Source organism: Oryza brachyantha, chromosome 1, assembly GCF_000231095.2.
Source record: "Oryza brachyantha chromosome 1, ObraRS2, whole genome shotgun sequence".
Lineage (NCBI taxonomy): Eukaryota > Viridiplantae > Streptophyta > Magnoliopsida > Poales > Poaceae > Oryza > Oryza brachyantha.
The window spans coordinates 17,397,075-17,416,440 of record NC_023163.2 but is presented as its reverse complement, the minus strand read 5'-3'; the positions used below and the strand labels follow the sequence as shown (position 1 = coordinate 17,416,440).

The window sequence follows — 19,366 nt, the reverse complement described above, 5'->3', positions numbered from 1 at the left end:
GAGTAATTTATCTGGCAATATCTTCATTAGTCTTGCTAACCATCGGCAGAAATGCCAGTAAGTAGCATACAGGAACAATCTAATTTAATAATTCACAACACCATACTTCATTTGATTCATGTTCAGAAATACACACTACCGGTACAGGTCTCACCATTCCCACGTCTCGAATACTCGTACATCCACGCGGTCCATACGGATACGTACATCTATACGGTACACGTACGTACATCTACTGTACTGCGTACACACACACTCCTGCGATGGCATGGCCATGGCAATGGCAGCAGGGGCGGCGGCGCTCACTTGCCGGGGACGAAGTTGGTGGCGTAGGCCCAGGCGTTGTTGTTGACGGGGTCGGCGAGGTGGTCGGCGAGGTTCTCGAGGGGGCCCTTGCCGGTGACGATGGCCTGCACGAAGAAGCCGAACATGGAGAACATGGCGAGGCGGCCGTTCTTGATCTCCTTGACCTTGAGCTCGGCGAAGGCCTCCGGGTCGTCGGCGAGGCCGAGCGGGTCGAAGCTGCCGCCGGGGTAGAGCGGGTCGACGACCTCGCCGAGCGGGCCGCCGGCGATGCGGTAGCCCTCGACGGCGCCCATGAGCACGACCTGGCAGGCCCAGATGGCGAGGATGCTCTGCGCGTGGATCAGGCTCGGGTTGCCGAGGTAGTCGAGCCCGCCCTCGCTGAAGATCTGTGACCCGGCCTTGAACCACACGGCCTCGCCGAACTTGACGCCGTTGCGGGCGAGGAGCTCCGGGAAGACGCAGCCGAGCGCGCCGAGCATGGCCCACCGGCAGTGGATCACCTCCAGCTCCCGGTTCTTGGCGAACGTCTCGGGGTCGGCGGACAGCCCCGCGGTGTCCCACCCGTAGTCGCCGGGGAACTCGCCGGTCAGGTAGCTCGGCGGCTCGCCGGAGAGCGGGCCGAGGTAGAGCACCCGGTCGGCGCCGTACCACGGGCTGCCCGACGCCGCCGGCTTGGGCTTGGCCGCCGTCTTGCGCATGGTGATCCGCCCCTCGCCGAACACTTTCGCGGTGGCCTTGCCGGCCAGCGCCGGGGAGGAGAGAGCCATGGTGGCGGCCGCCATCTCTTGCTTCCGCTTCGCTTAGCCTTAGCTCTTCTCCTGCTGCTGCTGCGTGTGCGTGCGCGCGCCGTGTGTTATGGCGCGGGGACACTTGGGTATTAATACCGCGTGCAGCGGATGGAGAGGCTTATCTGGTGACCACTTGGGAGGATTTTTAGCTGGGCTGGGATTGGCCGCCCGGGGTGACGTGGAGGCCGACGTGGCGTGCCCCCGTAGCCGTAGCCTATCGAGAGAATCTTGGAGGCGCCAGGTTGGATCGGGCTCGACCACTCAGGAGCTGCCACTTGGGCGTCCTGGAAGGGTATGGATGAGATTTTTTGGTTTAGCCTACGAGAGTACTGCTGTGCTGCTGCTAATTGGCGAAATGCAATTAATGAAGCGTTTTCTTGTGCGTTGATTCGAACGAGTGGCTCTGGATGTGTGTACTTGGCAGCTGGCACAGTGTGTGTGTTTCGTTTTATTTCTCTTTTAGTTCCAGATGTGGTTAGACAAATCGCTTCAAGGTCAAAATTTCAAAAGTTTAATATTCTAAACTTCAATTATCAACCAAATTTAGTCATGTTTAAGAGAGTTTCTAACAGCTGTTGTGATTTTGTTGTTCTTTTGTTTTCAAATGTGGTTATACTAATCATTTTAAAAATTATTGATGATCGAAGCGTCAAAGTTTCAAAAGATTGATATTTTTAAACCTTTCAGTTATTGACCAAACTTAGTCATGTTTAGGAGAGTTTCTAACAGTTGTAATTTTATTGTTCTTTGTTTTCAAATGTGGTTGGACTAATCATTTTGGACAGTACTGATGATAAATTTTAAAAGTTGGATCAGAGTATTGTTTCAAACCTCAATTTTACAACAAAAGGAAGTAACAAATAGGTTTTAGGCCCATCTTGGAATGGTTTGCTGAAGGAGCATTTTTTCCATCCTTGAGAAGGTACCATGAGATACCAATGTTTTCTAAGTAAAATTCAGTACCTTCCAGTATCTAAGATACCAAGAGGTATCAAATTTTACATAGAAAACAACAATATCTCCTAATACTTTCTCAATAATGATAAAATTGCTCCAAAAGGCTAGAGTAAATCCAGTGGGACAACTTGCATTCAGCAGGAGTCCAACGGCTACCTTTCTGGAGGCTGTGACTGATCTCGAAAGCATGGTTAGCCGATTCACAAGCTCGTGATTAAATAAGCCCATCATGTTACTATGGGACAAGATGGGCCGAACGGGTATACCGGCAGTGAATCCAGCCCATAATTAACTCAGAGACGGGCTACGCTCGTAAACAGCCTCGTCTGGGGCCATGGGCCCAAAGTAACTGTTTTTTCCTTTCCCCCTATTCTGTTTTACCTTACGCTTAGTTCAGTCTCAATACTCAGTTTCACTACATAATTTTTAAAACAGCTAACTCGATAAAACAATGCATGAAATAGCTACTCACAGTGTACCATTTTCAAAGCTAAATGAAGCATTTAATTACTGCTGAAAGTTTGATTGCATGCAGAGAGTGTTTGATTGCATGAAACGTCTCAAGCCCCTCAATGCAAGTTTCATTGCGTTACCGAGGACTTAGTAACAGTGCTCAAAGGTTTCATGGGTATGAAATTAATTCCCTTTCTCTCCTCATAGTTTCACGCAAATATTTTCTTTTGTACTGATGTGTCACCTAATTAATATGTATGACATATTTATTGGGACTGGCCTTATAAACCAAGATTTAAACTTTAAAGTTTAATCTTTGATTTAATTTTATAGTTTTTGAATTTCTAATGATACACACACGTGTGTATATATAAGTTTTACCCGTAAATTATTTTGAGTTCCTAATAAGCTGTGCATCTCATTCTTCCAACAAACAAAATGATGGGAGCTGAACAATTAGAGTAGGCAGAACAAAAAAAATGGATTAAAAATCTTACTTTTGCAAGATGAAACTTCGTGCAATATATCCAGTTAAGAATGACCCTAATTATGGGCAGGCCCAGGGATTTGCCAAGTGTAGGGCTCAAACCCTAACCCTAGTTGCCTCTGACCCTAAGCACGGTAAACTATGTTAGAATAGAAATTTACTGGAAGTCTGGAACTGCGTATGAAAGAAACTGATTCTTATACAAGATATATACATGCACTTGTATTATTTTGCAATTAGTAATCTTGTGCGTGTGTGGCCGAAATAAATTACCACGCTAGTAGACAAGCTGCCCAAATGAATTAACTCAAACAAATTGCTTCACAAATAGACAACAGAGTGATCTTCGTTGAAAACACTATTCATTAGAAGCAATGCCAAAGACAGAAACCATATGCTTCGTTCAATCATACAATCACATCCTAAAAAACTAATTTTGCGACCATCATTATCATATCTGATCTTAAGAGATTTCTACTCCAACACATCATACAGCTACGGAAAAATCTTTTAAGATTTGGTCCAACAATGGCAGCATCATTCCTAGACTCATCACATGATGCACATACAGATCGATCCTGATATAGAGGAGCGGCAATGGTCACATCACCTCATTGCCAGTGGAAACCAAGTACAGAAGGTAATTTAAAACATTCAAGATATTGCAGGGGCAGATCAACTAAGAATTGAATAGGCCTTTTCAGTTGATGGGAGGTAGAATGGAATCCCATATATACCTGAAAAAAGATCGCCAAACTAATATGATTTTGGAAACTTAAAAATTGGCCATGAGAGGATTTTATTAGTGGTCTGGTCATATCTTGTATCATTGTACCAATGCAGTGGAACCGTTGGCATAGATGCATTATGCAGTAATTTCCATTGACATGTAAACCCAAAAGTAAGTGAGCTCATGTGTAAACGAACAGTACTGCATGGGATCCATACTTATTAGAGCGAGTATAATAATTGAAGTAAGAGGTCTCTAAAAATTATCATATAACATTTATGTAGAGTTGGAAAAGAGGAAATGAAAGAGAAGAAAATCGGGCTACTGATTTACAGTCAGTTACATCACAAACCCAAGACATCATGTCTACGAGAGCGGAAAAATATATTAACAAGGTAAGTATATTTTTATGGGTAACTATTATACCAATTAACTCTATTTTTAGCTTTTTTACGACATGGAAATATTTTTGAGCTACCGGCTAGCCTTGTGTTCACCTTGTTCTTGTACAAGTTGACTGCTCAAGTACTTGTGCGGTTGTGCCATGGATGTCTCGCTAAATGTGAGGCATCGAGATGTAATTACAGGTTGAATGAGTCATTTTTAACGATATAATTTTAAGTGCATATAATGGATTTCTGATCCAACTATTCTCGTTTTGTCCAATACAATATAAAAGTTTCTTCGGAGAGTGTTCCAGTGTTAGTAGAGGACTAATACATCGTCTGAGCTTCCTCTTCTTGTCCTCACGTCTCTCTATTATGAGAAAAAAAAAACATGCATTGAAGTTGTATAACTAAATATGTTTTGGGTTAAATAATTTTCTAATTTTAGTCTTGTTTTACATTTTGTGCCAGGGTCTTACATTTCTAGAGACGTCTGGTTTCCGGGTAATAAAATTACTGCATTGTATAAAGGGCGTTTTCTTTTTTTTTTAAGAACAAAAGGGGCATTTTGAATTTAGGAGAATCATGAACGATTCTCCTCTCCCCTTCCATCCAGAGACTAAGTTGTTCCCACCATTTTCCCAAGTGCGCAAGCACACATTTACCACAGCAAACGGCGGGAAAAATCTAAGCATTGGGCATGATCCTGTCATCCATGCAACAATCAATCAAGAGTGACGCATCACTTGATCCTGCTTGGTTGTCATCAGGGTTTACAAAACCATGATTATCGTGATAATCGCACGTATCATAAGATACGGTAGCGATTTTTTACGACACGGTTCTGGAAATATCGCTCCAATTCAAAAAAATTTGAAAAAAATAGTAGAAAAATCTCAAAAAATTATGGTGATAGTTATGTTTATCATAAACTTAATGGTGAAGAATTGTTTTAAAAAAAGACATGAATCAACTAAAAAAGTTTAAAAGTTGAGAAAAAATTGTATTGTTCCTGGGCCCCAATATGGCCCAACGCAGAGATATTCAAAATCGTCGTGATAACCGTAGCAAATCGCACAATAATCGCATAAAACTATATGATTATTGTGATTGAAACCATGACTATCATTATATTGAAAATCACGTGATTATTGTGATCAAAGCCATGATTATCTTCGTCTTCAAATCGCCACCATAATTACACCAAACCACGCGATAATTCTGTCAAACCGTGCTGTTTGACATCCAAAACTATGATGATTTTTTTTTAAAAAAAAAGAGTTTTGAATTCGCATGGTTTTTTAATGATAATCGTCATTATCGTCGCTTCGTCTGGGACCGGTTTTGGCCCCCTTCCGCAGTAAATGAAACCCTAATTATCATATTAAACAATTCGAAACATTCCTGCAACACAATCTTTTGGATACCATTTGTTCCTCATCTAGCTTGATCAAAAGTATATGTCCAAGCTAAGTTTTGACACCTTTATTCCTCCAAGAGTATATTTCCCATCCTTAAAAAGATACCATGAGGTGTCACTGTTTTCTATGTAAGTATACCAAATTTTACATAAAAAATAATGGTACCTCTTGATACTTTTTAAGGATGGTAAAATTGTTCTTCCTCCAAAGGTAGGAATCGAAGAGCTTTGTATCCACTTTTATTTCTTGTCAAGAAATTACCCGCTTCCATTTTTAAAAAAACAAAATAAAAGAAACGCCCAGACCGCCACAACATGTCAGCATATTCACAGAGGAAAAGAAAATTAATAAATGAGGTATACTAGAAATCTTCATGAGCAGCGAACTAAACGTACTAAACTTAGCAGGTTAGGTTAATTAGGTTGAAATTTAGCTTTAAGTCTTATAACGAATTAATCATATGTTAATTGTGCTTCTCGCTTTTGTGTGACTAATCAGCCACTTCTATCAGCAGAAAAGAACATAACCTTAATTAGGCTTGACATAGGTAATTACATTTATGTTCTTCCAGCGATAGGCAATGTATAGATTATAATAAGGTGTCCGTAGTGACTTCATCCATCTCAAGAGTAGTGTGTGTATAATCATTTGTATTTATACAATGTTTTATAAAGAAATCTTCCTGAGTGAGCACAAGTAGGAAACCGAAGTGCGCTGATCCACTGCCATGATTCTTGTCCATCAAAAGATCACAGTCTACAGGCTTCTGGCAAATTATACCGATTTCGCCATATTACGTCTTCTGGCAATAAAGCAAATATAACATAAGCAACAGCCCAAAAGCATTTTTTAATCACATGATTAACACAAATGCCTTAGTAGTATTTGAGGTCCTGGGTTTGATTTCTCGTTGGAGCGAATTTTTTAGGATTCTATAACGGCTCTGTGCCTTCAGTGGGAGACGATGTGTCCATCATCAGCGAGGTGCCCGTAGTGATTTCGTTATTCTAGAATTTACCGACGGTCTTCGGGGTGCTCATAGGAATAGGGTTTGCATGTATGCATTCTCAAGGTGAGTATGCGTGTGTTAGAAGAGTATGCGTGTGTTGTGAGTGTGTTCTAAAAAAACACAAATGCGCACCCGTAAACCACCACTCACTCACACCACCCACGTCACCCGTGGGTGCTCTCTCTAACACACGATCAAATAAACGGAGACGAATAGCAATTTCATGGTCTCATTAAACTTTTGTTGAAAGCGTGAGTATATATATGTGCATAATATTTTATGATACTAGATTTTAAACACGACGATGCCCATCTTTTTAGCTTATTAGAGGAATAAGCAAAATAACATATTTACAAATGAAAAATTATTTATGAATAAAACTTTTATATGTGTGTTATTAGCAATCTAAAGTCAAGGTTGTAAAATAATCTACGATGAAAAAACCTTAAAATCAAATGTAAATTTATGGCTGAAAACTTAAATTTTGATTTATAAGTATAAGCATAAGAAAAATAGGAGGGTGATGAATAAAGTCATGCCTGATATTTTTTTTGGGTCACGTAGGCATTTCATCCATCGAGCAAAAGAATACATATAGGGGCCATAGCGTCCTTTCTGTAATCGCCGTCGCTTGCGAGGTTATTTTCACAATTACACAGTTAATAGAGTAATACTCTGGTATGCACTTTATCAAGAACAAACGGGTCATGGATTGGTTAGTATGGAGTATTTACCAACGTTGACGCATAATGCACTAACCAAGCTTATGCACGCGTGTCACGGTGTGATTAAGGTATACTCCACTTGGGGCAGACACGGCTTCCACTGCCAAACAGTCAAACACCGCTTCCACAGGCTTGGTGTTTTAGTTGACGGTGTGATTAAGGGTCTGTTTGGAGAACTTCTCCTAGCTACAGATTTCTCAAAAGTTGTTTTCACCAGAAGCTGCCCCAAACAGTCTACAAATTGTAGAAAATGAACTAAGAATACAGAAGCTAAAGAAGCTGGGTTTGGGGAGTTTTTCCACATTCTCAAAAGCTGGCTACCAAGTAGCAACTTCTCAGAGTTTAAAACTCCTCAAACAAGCCATAAGAAAGATCCCACTTGGGCAAACACGGCTTCCACGGAATTGGGGTATATATGATAGTATAGGCATTATGATAAACCTGTCTTATCAGTCATGCCTTCAAAATAGCGTATGCGACACTAACAAAAACGAGAATTGGAATTTCTAATGAGTAATAAATTATGCACCCTCGTATTTTTGTTTTTTTATGCTTATGAATCAAAATTTGAATTTTTTAACCTTAGATTTGAAGTTAATTTTATAAGGTTTTATCGTAGTTAATTTTAAATCGCTTAGAATACGTATATAAATTTACACTCATAGTTATTTTTATTTGTAAATATATTGTTCGGTTTTTTTCAAAAAAAAACAAAGTCACCCCATGAATATTGATCTTCAATTTATTTCCAGATCATAAACCGGGGAGGGGCGGCCGAGAGCAGATCTCGATGCTTAATTTAGAAACGAATAGGTCCTTGGAGGCTGTTTTTTTTTAAGACAGAAGATATTATATTAAAAGTATAAAACATTGCTTATAGTACAATTTCGTGGAGACTGTTACCGGTTAGCAATATCCATATAGGCTGCCAAATTAACAAAAGAAAGTGCTGATTATGAAGCTCTTTACTACTTCAGTAATCTCAGCCGTTGATTTATAGTTCTACTAATAATAAAAGAAAATATTCTATAGCCAATAATTGACGTAGTAATATAAATAAATCTGATGAAGTGAATTAGGAAACATAAAATGTATAAACTAATTCTGCTATAGGTAGAGAGCATCATAAAACATGTCAGAAAATATGATCAATAGTCATGCGAAATCGATCACCACAATCTGCTAGCTGTAGTATGGGATACAGAAAATGCTCCTACCATTGCTTTGCATCAGAGAGCAACATGTGTCAGAGGAGAGTCATCCAGGACCAGGAGACGGCAAACGGAGAACACAGATGCGGGACGGCAGGTCATATGCCGGATTGCGGTGGTGCGGTGAGGTGTGGTGTGCTGTGGATCGTGGAGGCGTCGAGCAGAGAACCCTCGCAAGTCGCCACCTGTGCCCAACCAACCACCGGGCCAATTTGCCTTTGCCTATATAAAGCGGACACGGACGCCACGCCACTCCACCAAAGAAGTCAGTCACGAAGGGAAGGAAAATTGCTTGCAAACGCCGGCGTCAGGCGCCGCCGCAGCCACCGTCGGTGCAAATGGCCGCCGGCGACGCCGCCGCGGTGGTGGTGGTGTTCGACTTCGACAAGACCATCATCGAGTGGGACAGCGACCACTGGGTCATCACCGAGCTCGGCGCCGCCGACGCCTTCAGCCGCCTGCGCCCCACCATGCGCTGGAACCCCCTCATGGTACGACCGACCGACGCCCCCACCTCCCCTGCCTTTGCACCTGCACGCACCGACGAGACGAACATGAATACGCGTTGATTGAACTTGTGGTGGCCGTGGCTTGGCTTCTTCCATTCCAGGACAGGATGATGGCGGAGCTGCACGCGCAGGGGAGGTCGGCCGACGACATCCGCGAGTGCCTCAGGAGCGCCCCCCTCGACGCGCACGTCCTCTCCGCCATCAGGACGGCGTCGGCATTAGGGTATCGCAAAGCCCCCATGCATCCGCCGCCGCCGGTGCCGCCGTGGCGACGGCGATGGCATCCTCTCATGCTCGTGTGTTTGTTTGCAGGTGTGACTTGAGGGTGGTGAGCGACGCCAACGCCTTCTTCATCGAGACCGTCCTGGAGCACCACGGCGTCCTGGGGTGCTTCTCGGAGATCAGCACGAACCCGGCGCGCGTCGACGGCGACGGCAGGCTGAGGATCTCGCCGTTCCACGACCCCGACAGCTCGCCCCATGGGTGCAGCCTCTGCCCTGACAACATGTGCAAGGTATGGACACTAGGACGACGAACAGATTGACAGGTCAGTTCACATTTTCAATGCCAGCTTTTAGCGCCTCCACCCGGTGCACGTGGCTGATGGAGACAAAAGAAACGGCAGCATCTGTACAAAAGAAACAGTAAAGATTAATGGATGAAGCAAAGGATTGTGCAATCTGAATCTTGCACGTAATAATGCATTGTTCAACAACTAGTGTAGTAAAGTTTCTTTGTGCTAAAATCTTAGGGCATTATTCATATGCGGAGGGGTGTTGATAATGGAAATCCGGCAGCATGGCCCCCCGTGAGCTAAAAAGTTTTAGCTTTTATCATGTGCAGGGCAAGATAATTGAGAGGATTCAGGCGACAGCCAATGGTAAAAGGCATTTCATCTACATTGGTGATGGCAGAGGAGATTACTGCCCCTCCCTTAAGCTAGGAGAGGGGGACTATGTCATGCCAAAGGAGAATCACCCTCTCTGGAATCTCATCAGCAGCAACACACAGCTTCTCAAGGCTGAGGTTCATCCATGGAAGAATGGCGAGGAACTTGAAAAGACCCTACTTAAGTTGGTCAACAAAGTGATCAACCCACCTGCACAAGCATCCCAATTTGAATGCAAATGCGATATGAGCAATCCAGTATCCACTGAAGTAGGACACCATCAGGCTCTCCGTGTGCCACATTAATCAGTAACCAATTCTTGGCTCGCAATTGCAGGCGATATTGCCTGACCATTTCCATGTGCCTTGACTAAGGAACTCTCCTCAGTCTGCATTTATCCTGATGTGTGCTGTAATAAAAACGATGCAATGATTTAACATATGGATTTGCTGAAATTGATGGGTAGCATGAGAATAAGTAATATGGATCGAGGCATACTGAGTTACTGCAGTTAAATGGGCAATTAAATTGATGGTCTTCAGACAGATCCATGTTTCCAGCACCATAGTTTACCCTAGATAGGCTGCTTAAATCAGATAAAACGGTTCACCAAATAGAAGAGCTACATAGATCAGATACTGAACGTGCAACATGTACAATGAACTTTTAAATAAGAGTTTATCAGAACTAGCTAATAATACCTGCAACCGGCTTTCTGGTCCAATGAAATGTCAGATGGCAGAAATAAGAGGTGTGAAATACACCGGTCAACTTTTAGTATTTAGAGAACCCATCTTGTGACAGGAAAACATGTATTTTCCCATTGATTTCAATCCAGCTACACCCTGGTTCCTTCTTTACTCCACAATCCACTAGCATACTCCTAACTTTAGCAACATCATTCCACATTTTTAAATCCGCGTAAATGTTAGATAACAATATGCAAGAAGATATGTCATCCGGTTGTATCTCAAATAATTTTTCTGCTGCTCTCTCAGCAACCTCAACATTTCCATGAATCCTACATGCCGCCAGAATTGTCTTCCATAAGGATGCATCTGGGATCAATGGCATATCATTAATAAGAAATTCAGCCTCAGTTAGCTTTCCAGCCTTGGCTAGAATATCAACCATGCAAGCATAGTGTTCCAATGTGGGAGTAATTCCATACACACTACTCAGCAATTTAAAGTACCTCCTTCCCTCATCAAGTAATCCTGCATGGCTACACGCCGAGAGGACACCGACAAATGTTATCTCATCAGGTACCTTCCCCTCATCTATCATCTCTTGGAAGGCCTCCAGTGCTTTGTATCCACGACCATGATGAGCGTAACCACAGATGATCGTATTCCATTCAACTAAATCGTGTGTATCTGACTCGTCAAATAGCATCTCAGCATCTCTTATGTTGCCGCACTTCACATACATATCAACTAAAGCACTGGAAACAACTGAACTGCTCCAGCCTGACTTGATGGTATATGAATGCAGCTGGAGGCCACTGCCTAAGCATGCCAAATCAGAGCAGACACTTAGCGAGGTAGCTAATGTGGCATCATTAGGCCTCTTGTTCTCTTGCAACATTGAGCGGAAGCATTCTATTGCCTTCTCACCTTCATCAGTTTTACCATATGTTGACATAAAAACTGTCCATGAGAATACATCTCTTTCTTTCAGTTGATCAAATACCAGGCGTGCATTCGTAAAGCACCCAGCTTGCACATACATGTCAAGAAGCATTCTTGAAATATCATCGTCTCTTTGAAAACCACTTTTCAGAACACATGCATGAACCTGACAGCCAAACCTCAAGTTCATCAAGCTAGTGCAGCACCTCAAAATGCCTACATAGGTATATTTATTTGCTAAAACACCTTCACAAATCAACTGCTTGAAAATTGCCAGACCATGCTCGCCGTTGTTTCCACTATAAAACCCAGAGAGAAGTGTGTTCCAAGAAGTTATGTCAGGCCCGTGCATAAGATCAAAAGCGAGAACTGAATCTTGAACAGCACCAGCTTTCACGTACATACTTACAATGGCATCACACACCCCTTTTGTCCTAGAAAATCCACTCTTCACAATGCAAGCATGAACACTGCGACATAGGTTCAGATCACCAGTTCTTGATGCAACAATGGCTATGCCAACAAATATATATTGATTAGGTTCGACTCCCATGTCTGACATTTGTATGAAAATATCAAATGCTTCTGGAACCATGTCATGTCTATCAAAACAAGAGATCATCGCACTGCAATGCACCACGTCAGGTTCATCTATCCTGACAAAGACTTCATAGGCATCATCAGCAGATTGACACTTTGAATACATCTCAATAAGGCAATTGTTCACTATACTGTCTGTTTCCGGCCCTCTCTTGATCACCAAACCATGCACAGCCTGACCGGATTTTGCAAGACCGAGCTCGGTACAACACTTGAGGACAGTAGGTAGGGTATACTTGCTTATCTCATCACCAGATTCCACCAGCTTATCAAAAACCAGCATGACCCTCGTGTATTCACCATGCCGAGCATGCTCATTGAGCAGAGCATTCCATGACACAGCGCTTCTCGCCGGCGAGTCCAACAGAGCTCTCTCAGCAACATCCACCTCCCCACAGCTCACGTAAGCCTCGACCAGGGAAGAAGCGACGTAGGGATCAAGCAAACTTTCCAGCTTCACCGCCTGAGCATGCACCTGAGGCGTAAAGCCCAAGTCCGAACCCACTGTGCAGGCCCTGAGCGCCGCGGCAAGCGCGAACTCGTTGGGGACAACCCGTTGCTCACCCATGCCAGCGAACAGCTCGAGGGCCGAGCCGGCGTCGCCCGCCGCGGTGTGGGCGGAGATCATGGCCGTCCAGGCGACGACGTCCCTGTGCGGCATCCCGTCGAACACGCTGCGGGCGTCCGACAGGCGGCCGCACTTGCAGTACATGTTGAGCAGCGAGTCGCGCAGGAACGCGTCCGGACGCAGCCCGGACCGGAGCAGGCGCGCGTGGAGGGCCCTCCCGCGGCGGAGCGCACGGCTGGCGGCGCACCCCTGCAGCGCCGCGGCGTAGGACCGGAGCTCCTCGGCGCGGAGCCGCTCATCGGCGTGCGGAGACGGGGAGGGGTGCGCGGCGGCGAGGCGAGAGGGGGCGAGTGGCAGCGGCAAGGGAGGAGGACGGTGGCGGGAGCGGGAGAGGAGGGCGTCGTGGAGAAGAGGGGGAAGAGACAGGGAAGCCATGCCTCGCGTCACCTCACCTTGCGGCACGCAGCGAAGGGGACAGGATGACCACCAGGCAGGTGGCCACGGTGAAACGGAGAATGGGTCTTTTGGATGATCTGCCATCCTCTCGGATGGCAGATTCTCAAATGGCGTTTTTTTTTGAACTTTAACTATTTATCCCTCGTTCTATAGATTTTATTGATTCAGTATTACTTTTACCTAGTTTTATAGGATTATAGCTATATAGGATCTCTTATCTTCATAATAATTATTTTCTAATTATTAATTTGAATTTAAAATTTTGTAATTATATTTTTACATGGAAATTATTTACCTATATTCTAAATTGTACTTGTTCATAAACTCTTTTTTACATAATATTTAATTTATAATTCAAATTCCAAATACTTCTAAATTGTATTTATATATTGAAAATTATTACAAATAAAACAATTGATGTTAAAATTGATATTGAGAGAGAGTTCATCTATAAATACAATTTGTAAACAATCAGATTAGAAATACAATTTAAGATTTAAAAATAAAAAAGGTCCATGTGTAAATTAAGAGAAAAGGTCAATATATAAATACAATTTAGAAGTATCTAGAATTTAAATTATAAATTAAATATTATGTAGAAAAGACTTTATGAACAAGTATAATTTAGAATATAGGTAAATCAGTTCCATGTAAAAATATAATTTAGAAAATTTTAAATCTAAATTAATAATTAAAAAATAATTATTATCAAGATAAAAGGATCGTGTATATCTATAATCCTACAAAACTAGACAAAAGTGGCATTGAATCAACAAAACCTATAAGACCAATGACAAATAGTTAGAGTTGATGAAGAAAGTGGTATTTGGGAATGCGCCTCCCGGGAGGATGACAAATCATCCAAAGTCCCACGGAGAAATGTGCCTACCAGCCATGGAGGCGTATTCGTGGTCAAAACGCCTACCAATTAACAAGGCGTATCAGAAGAATTCATTCTCTGACTGAAGATGGTATCCATTGAAATCTAACTGAAGACCGTATTCATCAAAAAACTCCTGCAAGGGCTTATTCGGTTTCTAGTATTTCTAAATCGTAGGAATAAAAAAAATATATAAAAATAGGATAGGAATACATGTATAAACCCATCGGATTAAAAAACAGAGAAAATTTTCATGTAGTTGTTGTGTAAGTCAATCAAAGGATTAAGAAAATAAGGTTGAAATGGATTTTTTTTCCTATTGTTTGCCCCGAAAGTAGAGGGATATGAAATTTTCATGTAGTTTTCTTTTAGCATATACCTTTGAAATGAATATTGCTATAGTATTTATTTCAAAGGATTTCAAATTTCTATTTTTTTTCCTTTACAAATTCTTTGAAACAAACAAGTCCTCAGGATTCAAGCAAAAAATAACAAACGGCGCTCAACTTAATTCTAAACAGAAGCAACCCGAAACGTCACTGGTGATGCTGCACATACAGGGATGAAAACATTCATGAAAAGTACTGCCAAAGGATCGCAAACGGCACATTTGCAAACAAAAATAATTTATAAATATTATATAGAGAGTGTGTTCTCAACTATCTAAAAGTCAATAAGTCAATGTTGAAAAAAAATACGATGAAAAAACACTAAAATTAACTCTAAATTTAAGATTAAAAATTTAAATTTTAACGTATAAGTATAAGTAGAAATGAAAAGACGAGGGTGTTAGAACAAGCGCTACTTCATAAAAGTTCTACCGTTTCCAACCATCCAATTTAAGTCATATGTAAAATTTGATTATTTTGAAATTATATCTACATAGTAGTACACTTGGCACTAAACAGTTAAATTGATAAATAGTATTGATTCCTAACAGATCAAAGCCCGTCCATTTTGCACATCATTGGTCATCCAAGGGTACTACCCAGCAGGGTTTGCGAAATCGTGACTATCGTAGTATCGTGTGTATCGCGAGGAGACGTCTTTGGTATTTGACTATATGGGTCGGTAAATATCGTTTGAATTTTAAAAAAATTGGTAGAAAAATAAAACAATCCTGATGAAGCTATATAATTCTTGAAACTAGTGAAAAAAATTCAAAAAGGAACACGAATCAATCAAAAGAGGTAACAGAGTAATTTGAGGCGAGTCAAATTGAAAAAATAATTAGATAGCATGCCGCACAATATGGGAGTATTACCGTGACTTTTAACATCATATCGCACAATTTAACGTGTTGTCTGTAAAAATCGCCCATTGTAAACTGTCACGATTATCATAGGAAATAACAGCAATTTTCTGTGATGATTTTATTTAAAAAATTGGATCCAAATTCACGCAGTTTTTATACGATTATCCCTTCTACCGTCCAAGTGACACTCCAGTACTCCACCATGGTCATCACGGAAAATCGGCATCCAACATAGGACATGAAAGCACAGTTGTAAGTAACAGCTACATAAAGGCTAAGATTAACATAAAGGTACTCTTCTATTATAGAAGTCTTTAGAGTAGATCTACATTTCGAAGTCTCTAATTGCGCATAGCAAAGAACATGATATATAGTTTGTAGCATCATGCATCGAGTCTAAGTTAGCTAAGCAGTTACGACTATATCGGTAAGCCTGGCTGGGGTCGGGCTCTGTGTTGCAGATTATTATCCTAGAATCCCGCTTCCATTCATCATCATCATCCTGAAGGAAGCTGAATGACATCATACAGAAGCGGAAACCGAAGCAACAGCAATCGTCCCAACTCCAGACCTGCCAAAAGACTCTCCCAAGTAAGCATTAGCGGGTGGTTTCCTTTCTATCCATCAATTAGTTTCTTCCATCTCATCATCGGACTGCGGATTCTCTACCTCACTACCACTGCTCACTCCATTATTTCCTGACAAGAAGTAATCCTTCACTGAGCTGTCTTCAACCTTGTACTTCACAAACTTCACCACATTTGCATCTTCAGTTCCGCAATCCTTCCTTTTCCGCATGCCATTAGTCTTCATAGACTGAGCAGCAGCCATAAAAGCATAATCTGCTGTTTCCATCTCAGCAGCTTCTTCATCCTCACCCGCCCTTGTGTCCATAACCTCCCCACCATTCTGCTTATCAATGAAGAAAAGATCAGCATCTGAGTGAATCATCCTGCTCTGGTAACCGTTCCTGCGCTCGTCATACATCAGCCTCTCCCTAATCCGAGAAACATTATCTCCAAATACTCTGAAGCCCTTATCTTCAAGCTCTACAAGCCACTCTGTCAAAAAGAAAACATAGAGAGCTTCATTAATTACTCTATAAAACATTAACCCACTATTCTCAAAATCAAGTGGATTGCTCCCTATCTGTACATACTGAGGAGAGCTTGAGGTGTGATAGCAGCTGGTTTGCTGAGTTGGTTGAAGCCAGCTTGACGAGTAGCCCACTTAACAAAATAAGTGGGGATGTTTGACGTGAAGAAAGCATTCATAAAAGACATTGCCCTCCCTTGGTCGCCTTTGCTCCTATAAGAAAGAAATGGAATGAGGAGAAAATTCTAGCACCAGCTAACTTGTGATTAGACAAAAGCTTTATCACCTGGCATCATTGATGGCATCATGAGTGATAAGCAATCTTGACACAAAAAGGGGCAAAAGGGAGCTATCAGCTTGATCAACTTCTGCTCCTTTGTTAATGAAAGAATAATCCACCAAGATCAGAGCATCATAAAGGATATCTCTCACCAAGATTTCATCATCAGCACTCTTGAGTCATGCATAAGAAATCAACATGCAACATCAAAAACAAATGGCACAAAATCCCAGTAATAGCATCATCAAGACCCACATTCAATGACTCATAGTTTCACTCCTCTAAATGATATTTCCTGAATAGATGAAGGTAATTGAACAGGTAGCCAACTACTCAAGGGAAACACAACAAGTGCCATATATATAGTTCAGATATTACTGGTGAATTTAATCAATTAGGGAGTAAATAATTAGGGCATATGTCCACCATCCGAGTTTCCTTATGACTAAACATGATAGCCAAGAATATTTGTTTAGGCAACCCCAAGTTTGCTAGTTTCACACAACACAGCAAAATCATACTGATTGAATAAAAGGGTGCAAGAATATCCACAGTTCAGACTTCAACCTGTTTGCTCATCCCAAAGATGAGATAGAACTCCATCCCAAGTCAGCCTCCTTGAGGATACATCGACAGCAATAATGGTGCAGTAACACCAGCATTGGGAAACATAATATTCCTAATACTGTTCTCCTCTTTAATTTCCGCAAGTTAACAAAGACTCCTGAGTCCAAGCACAATTGAAGTACAAAGGAACAAGTTGCAGAGTTCTTATTTGACAAAGGTAACTTGTGCTAATTAACTCAACACACAACAGATAATGATAAACCTTAGCACACACCCACTTCTTAATTCAAGGCATGAGCTTATTAAATTAATTTCTAATCCTAGGCTTCTGATGATATGTACTCCTATATAACAATGACAATTTTGTGAAAATACTATGATACATTCAAATAAGATCATGATGCAGAACTGCGGTAAGAGGCTAATGCATCCCTAGGTTGCTAGCTTAGCCATACACTACAACTATATCCCTCAAATAAATCACGAATCATGAAACACGTACCAGTAGGGAATAAACAGGCAGCGGAGGATTCACGAGCATGTTTAGCAGAACCTCTGCAAAAATCCATCAGCAAAATGGTCAACACAATCACGTCATTACACTTCAATCAAGAGAAACCATGGGAAAAACAAGCATAGCATCCCCTCAAAGTCTTACCGAAGAATTGCTTGTTCTGGAAGACCGAGATGGAGCTGACAGCCCAGATCCTGAGTTCCTTCTGCAGCTCAGCACGTGGCACACCTGCTGCGCCCTGCACCTTGAGGCAGAGCCTGAGCAGGAACGCCTCGGCAACCACCACACCGGCGAGGAAGACGACGCTACAGCCTTCCCTCATGAGCTCCCGCCTGGCATCCTCCCCGACCAGAGGGAAGAGCACCTGGAACGGGCACCTGTCCCTCGAGTGGCGCACGCTCCACACCTTCACCAGCTCCCCGAAGGCCGGCAGAAGGCCCCCGGCGTCGGCGCTGGCCCCCTCGCCCCCGGCGGGGGCGCGGCTGCTGCAGATGCTGACGTAGCTGAGGACGGCCTCAACCAGGGCCTCGGTCTCCCTGCGGGGCTTGGCGGAGTGGAAGAGCTCGGAGATGACGGGGGCGAGGAGGGCGAGCGGCTTGGCGGCGGACTGGGAGGAGGCGGTGAAGGCGGAGAGGAGGTGGAGGAGGCCGCGGAGGTCGTCGGGGGAGTCGTGGAAGGAGAGCGCGGAGAAGAACCAGACGGCCTCCAGCGGCGGGTCCGGGTAGGTGTTGAGCACCCGCGAGAAGAGGGAGCGGAAGTTGGTGAGGTCCGGGTCGGGCGCCGCGGAGACGGCGGCGAGGAAGCGGGAGGCGGAGTCGCGGAGGAGGGACTCGAGGCTGGGGAAGCAGCAGGCGGAGCCCATGGAGGGGAAGTCCACCACGATGGAGCCCGCGGCGGCGGCCATGGCGGTCGGAATCGGAAGCGACCGAAACCCTAACCCTAGGTCTCGAGTGTGTGTGGGTGGGGGGCAGAAGAAGAAGAGCAGAGAGCGAGGGGAGGGGAGAAGCCGAGGAGGGGTTTGTGTTTTTTGGCCGAGGAGTTCGAAATGGTCGGGGGCCGTGGGGGGTTTTTGAAGATGGAAGCGAGCGGGCGGGGAGACACTGGCGGGTGGGGCCCACGTGTCATCCGGCGACTGGGATCGTTCGGCTTGGTGAGAAAGGCCCAATAAGATTAGTGTATTTGGGCTACAGGATTATAGTCCATAGGTTTACGCCACTTGAGAACCGTGGGTTTGAGGCCTACTAGTGAGATTTAAGCCTTGTTTAGTAAAAAAAAAAATTTCCAAAAACATCACATCGAATTTTTAGACATCTAAATAAAGTATTAAACATAGATGAACCAAAAAACTAATTGCACAGTTATGGAAGAAATCTTTAGACGAATCTTTTGAGCTTAATTAGTCCATAATTAGTCATAAGTGCTACAGTAATCAATATATGCTAATGACAGATTAATTAGGCTTAAAAGATTCGTCACGCGGTTTCTAGGCTAGCCGTGAAATTCGTTTTTTCATTCGTGTCCAAAAACCCCTTCCGACATCCGATCAAACGTTCGATGTGATGTTTTTGCCAAAAAATTTTTACAACTAAACTTGGTAGCTTCGTTTCTTTTTTTTTTAATTGCGAGGTGAGACCCACGGGCTCCTCTCA

At 43.0% G+C, this 19,366-nt stretch overlaps 4 protein-coding genes across 6 annotated transcripts; 1 reads left to right on the top strand and 3 right to left on the bottom strand.

Moving 5' to 3' along the window:
• Positions 1 to 80: 80 nt before the first annotated feature.
• LOC102701321 (chlorophyll a-b binding protein 2, chloroplastic) lies at positions 81 to 1,176 on the bottom strand. The gene has a single exon (XM_040522795.1). It carries the CDS (start codon positions 1,086 to 1,088, stop codon positions 303 to 305), a length of 786 nt encoding a protein of 261 aa, XP_040378729.1. The 5' UTR covers positions 1,089 to 1,176; the 3' UTR covers positions 81 to 302.
• A 7,615-nt stretch (positions 1,177 to 8,791) lies between these two features.
• LOC102701047 (thiamine phosphate phosphatase-like protein) lies at positions 8,792 to 10,326 on the top strand. The gene is made up of 4 exons (XM_006646008.2): positions 8,792 to 8,964; positions 9,084 to 9,205; positions 9,295 to 9,496; positions 9,826 to 10,326. Exons 1-4 carry the CDS (start codon positions 8,812 to 8,814, stop codon positions 10,174 to 10,176), a joined length of 828 nt encoding a protein of 275 aa, XP_006646071.2. The 5' UTR covers positions 8,792 to 8,811; the 3' UTR covers positions 10,177 to 10,326.
• On the bottom strand, positions 10,190 to 13,185 carry LOC102700764 (putative pentatricopeptide repeat-containing protein At3g25970). 3 transcript variants are annotated; one of them, XM_040522787.1, is made up of 3 exons: positions 10,573 to 13,185; positions 10,370 to 10,457; positions 10,190 to 10,280 (listed from the first exon to the last, which is right to left on the bottom strand). In XM_040522787.1, exon 1 carries the CDS (start codon positions 13,103 to 13,105, stop codon positions 10,646 to 10,648), a length of 2,460 nt encoding a protein of 819 aa, XP_040378721.1. In that variant the 5' UTR covers positions 13,106 to 13,185; the 3' UTR covers positions 10,190 to 10,280; positions 10,370 to 10,457; positions 10,573 to 10,645. The 3 variants fall into 3 exon arrangements, with proteins under 3 accessions (XP_040378721.1, XP_006646070.3, XP_040378722.1); XM_006646007.3 differs by having other exon boundaries at positions 10,370 to 10,454; XM_040522788.1 differs by having other exon boundaries at positions 10,370 to 10,445.
• A 2,356-nt stretch (positions 13,186 to 15,541) lies between these two features.
• Positions 15,542 to 18,730, bottom strand: LOC102701389. The gene is made up of 5 exons (XM_040522782.1): positions 17,862 to 18,730; positions 17,706 to 17,758; positions 16,643 to 16,809; positions 16,421 to 16,569; positions 15,542 to 16,322 (listed from the first exon to the last, which is right to left on the bottom strand). The coding sequence occupies exons 1-5, from the start codon at positions 18,619 to 18,621 to the stop codon at positions 15,886 to 15,888; spliced, it is 1,566 nt and encodes a 521-aa protein (XP_040378716.1). The 5' UTR covers positions 18,622 to 18,730; the 3' UTR covers positions 15,542 to 15,885.
• Positions 18,731 to 19,366: the final 636 nt, after the last annotated feature.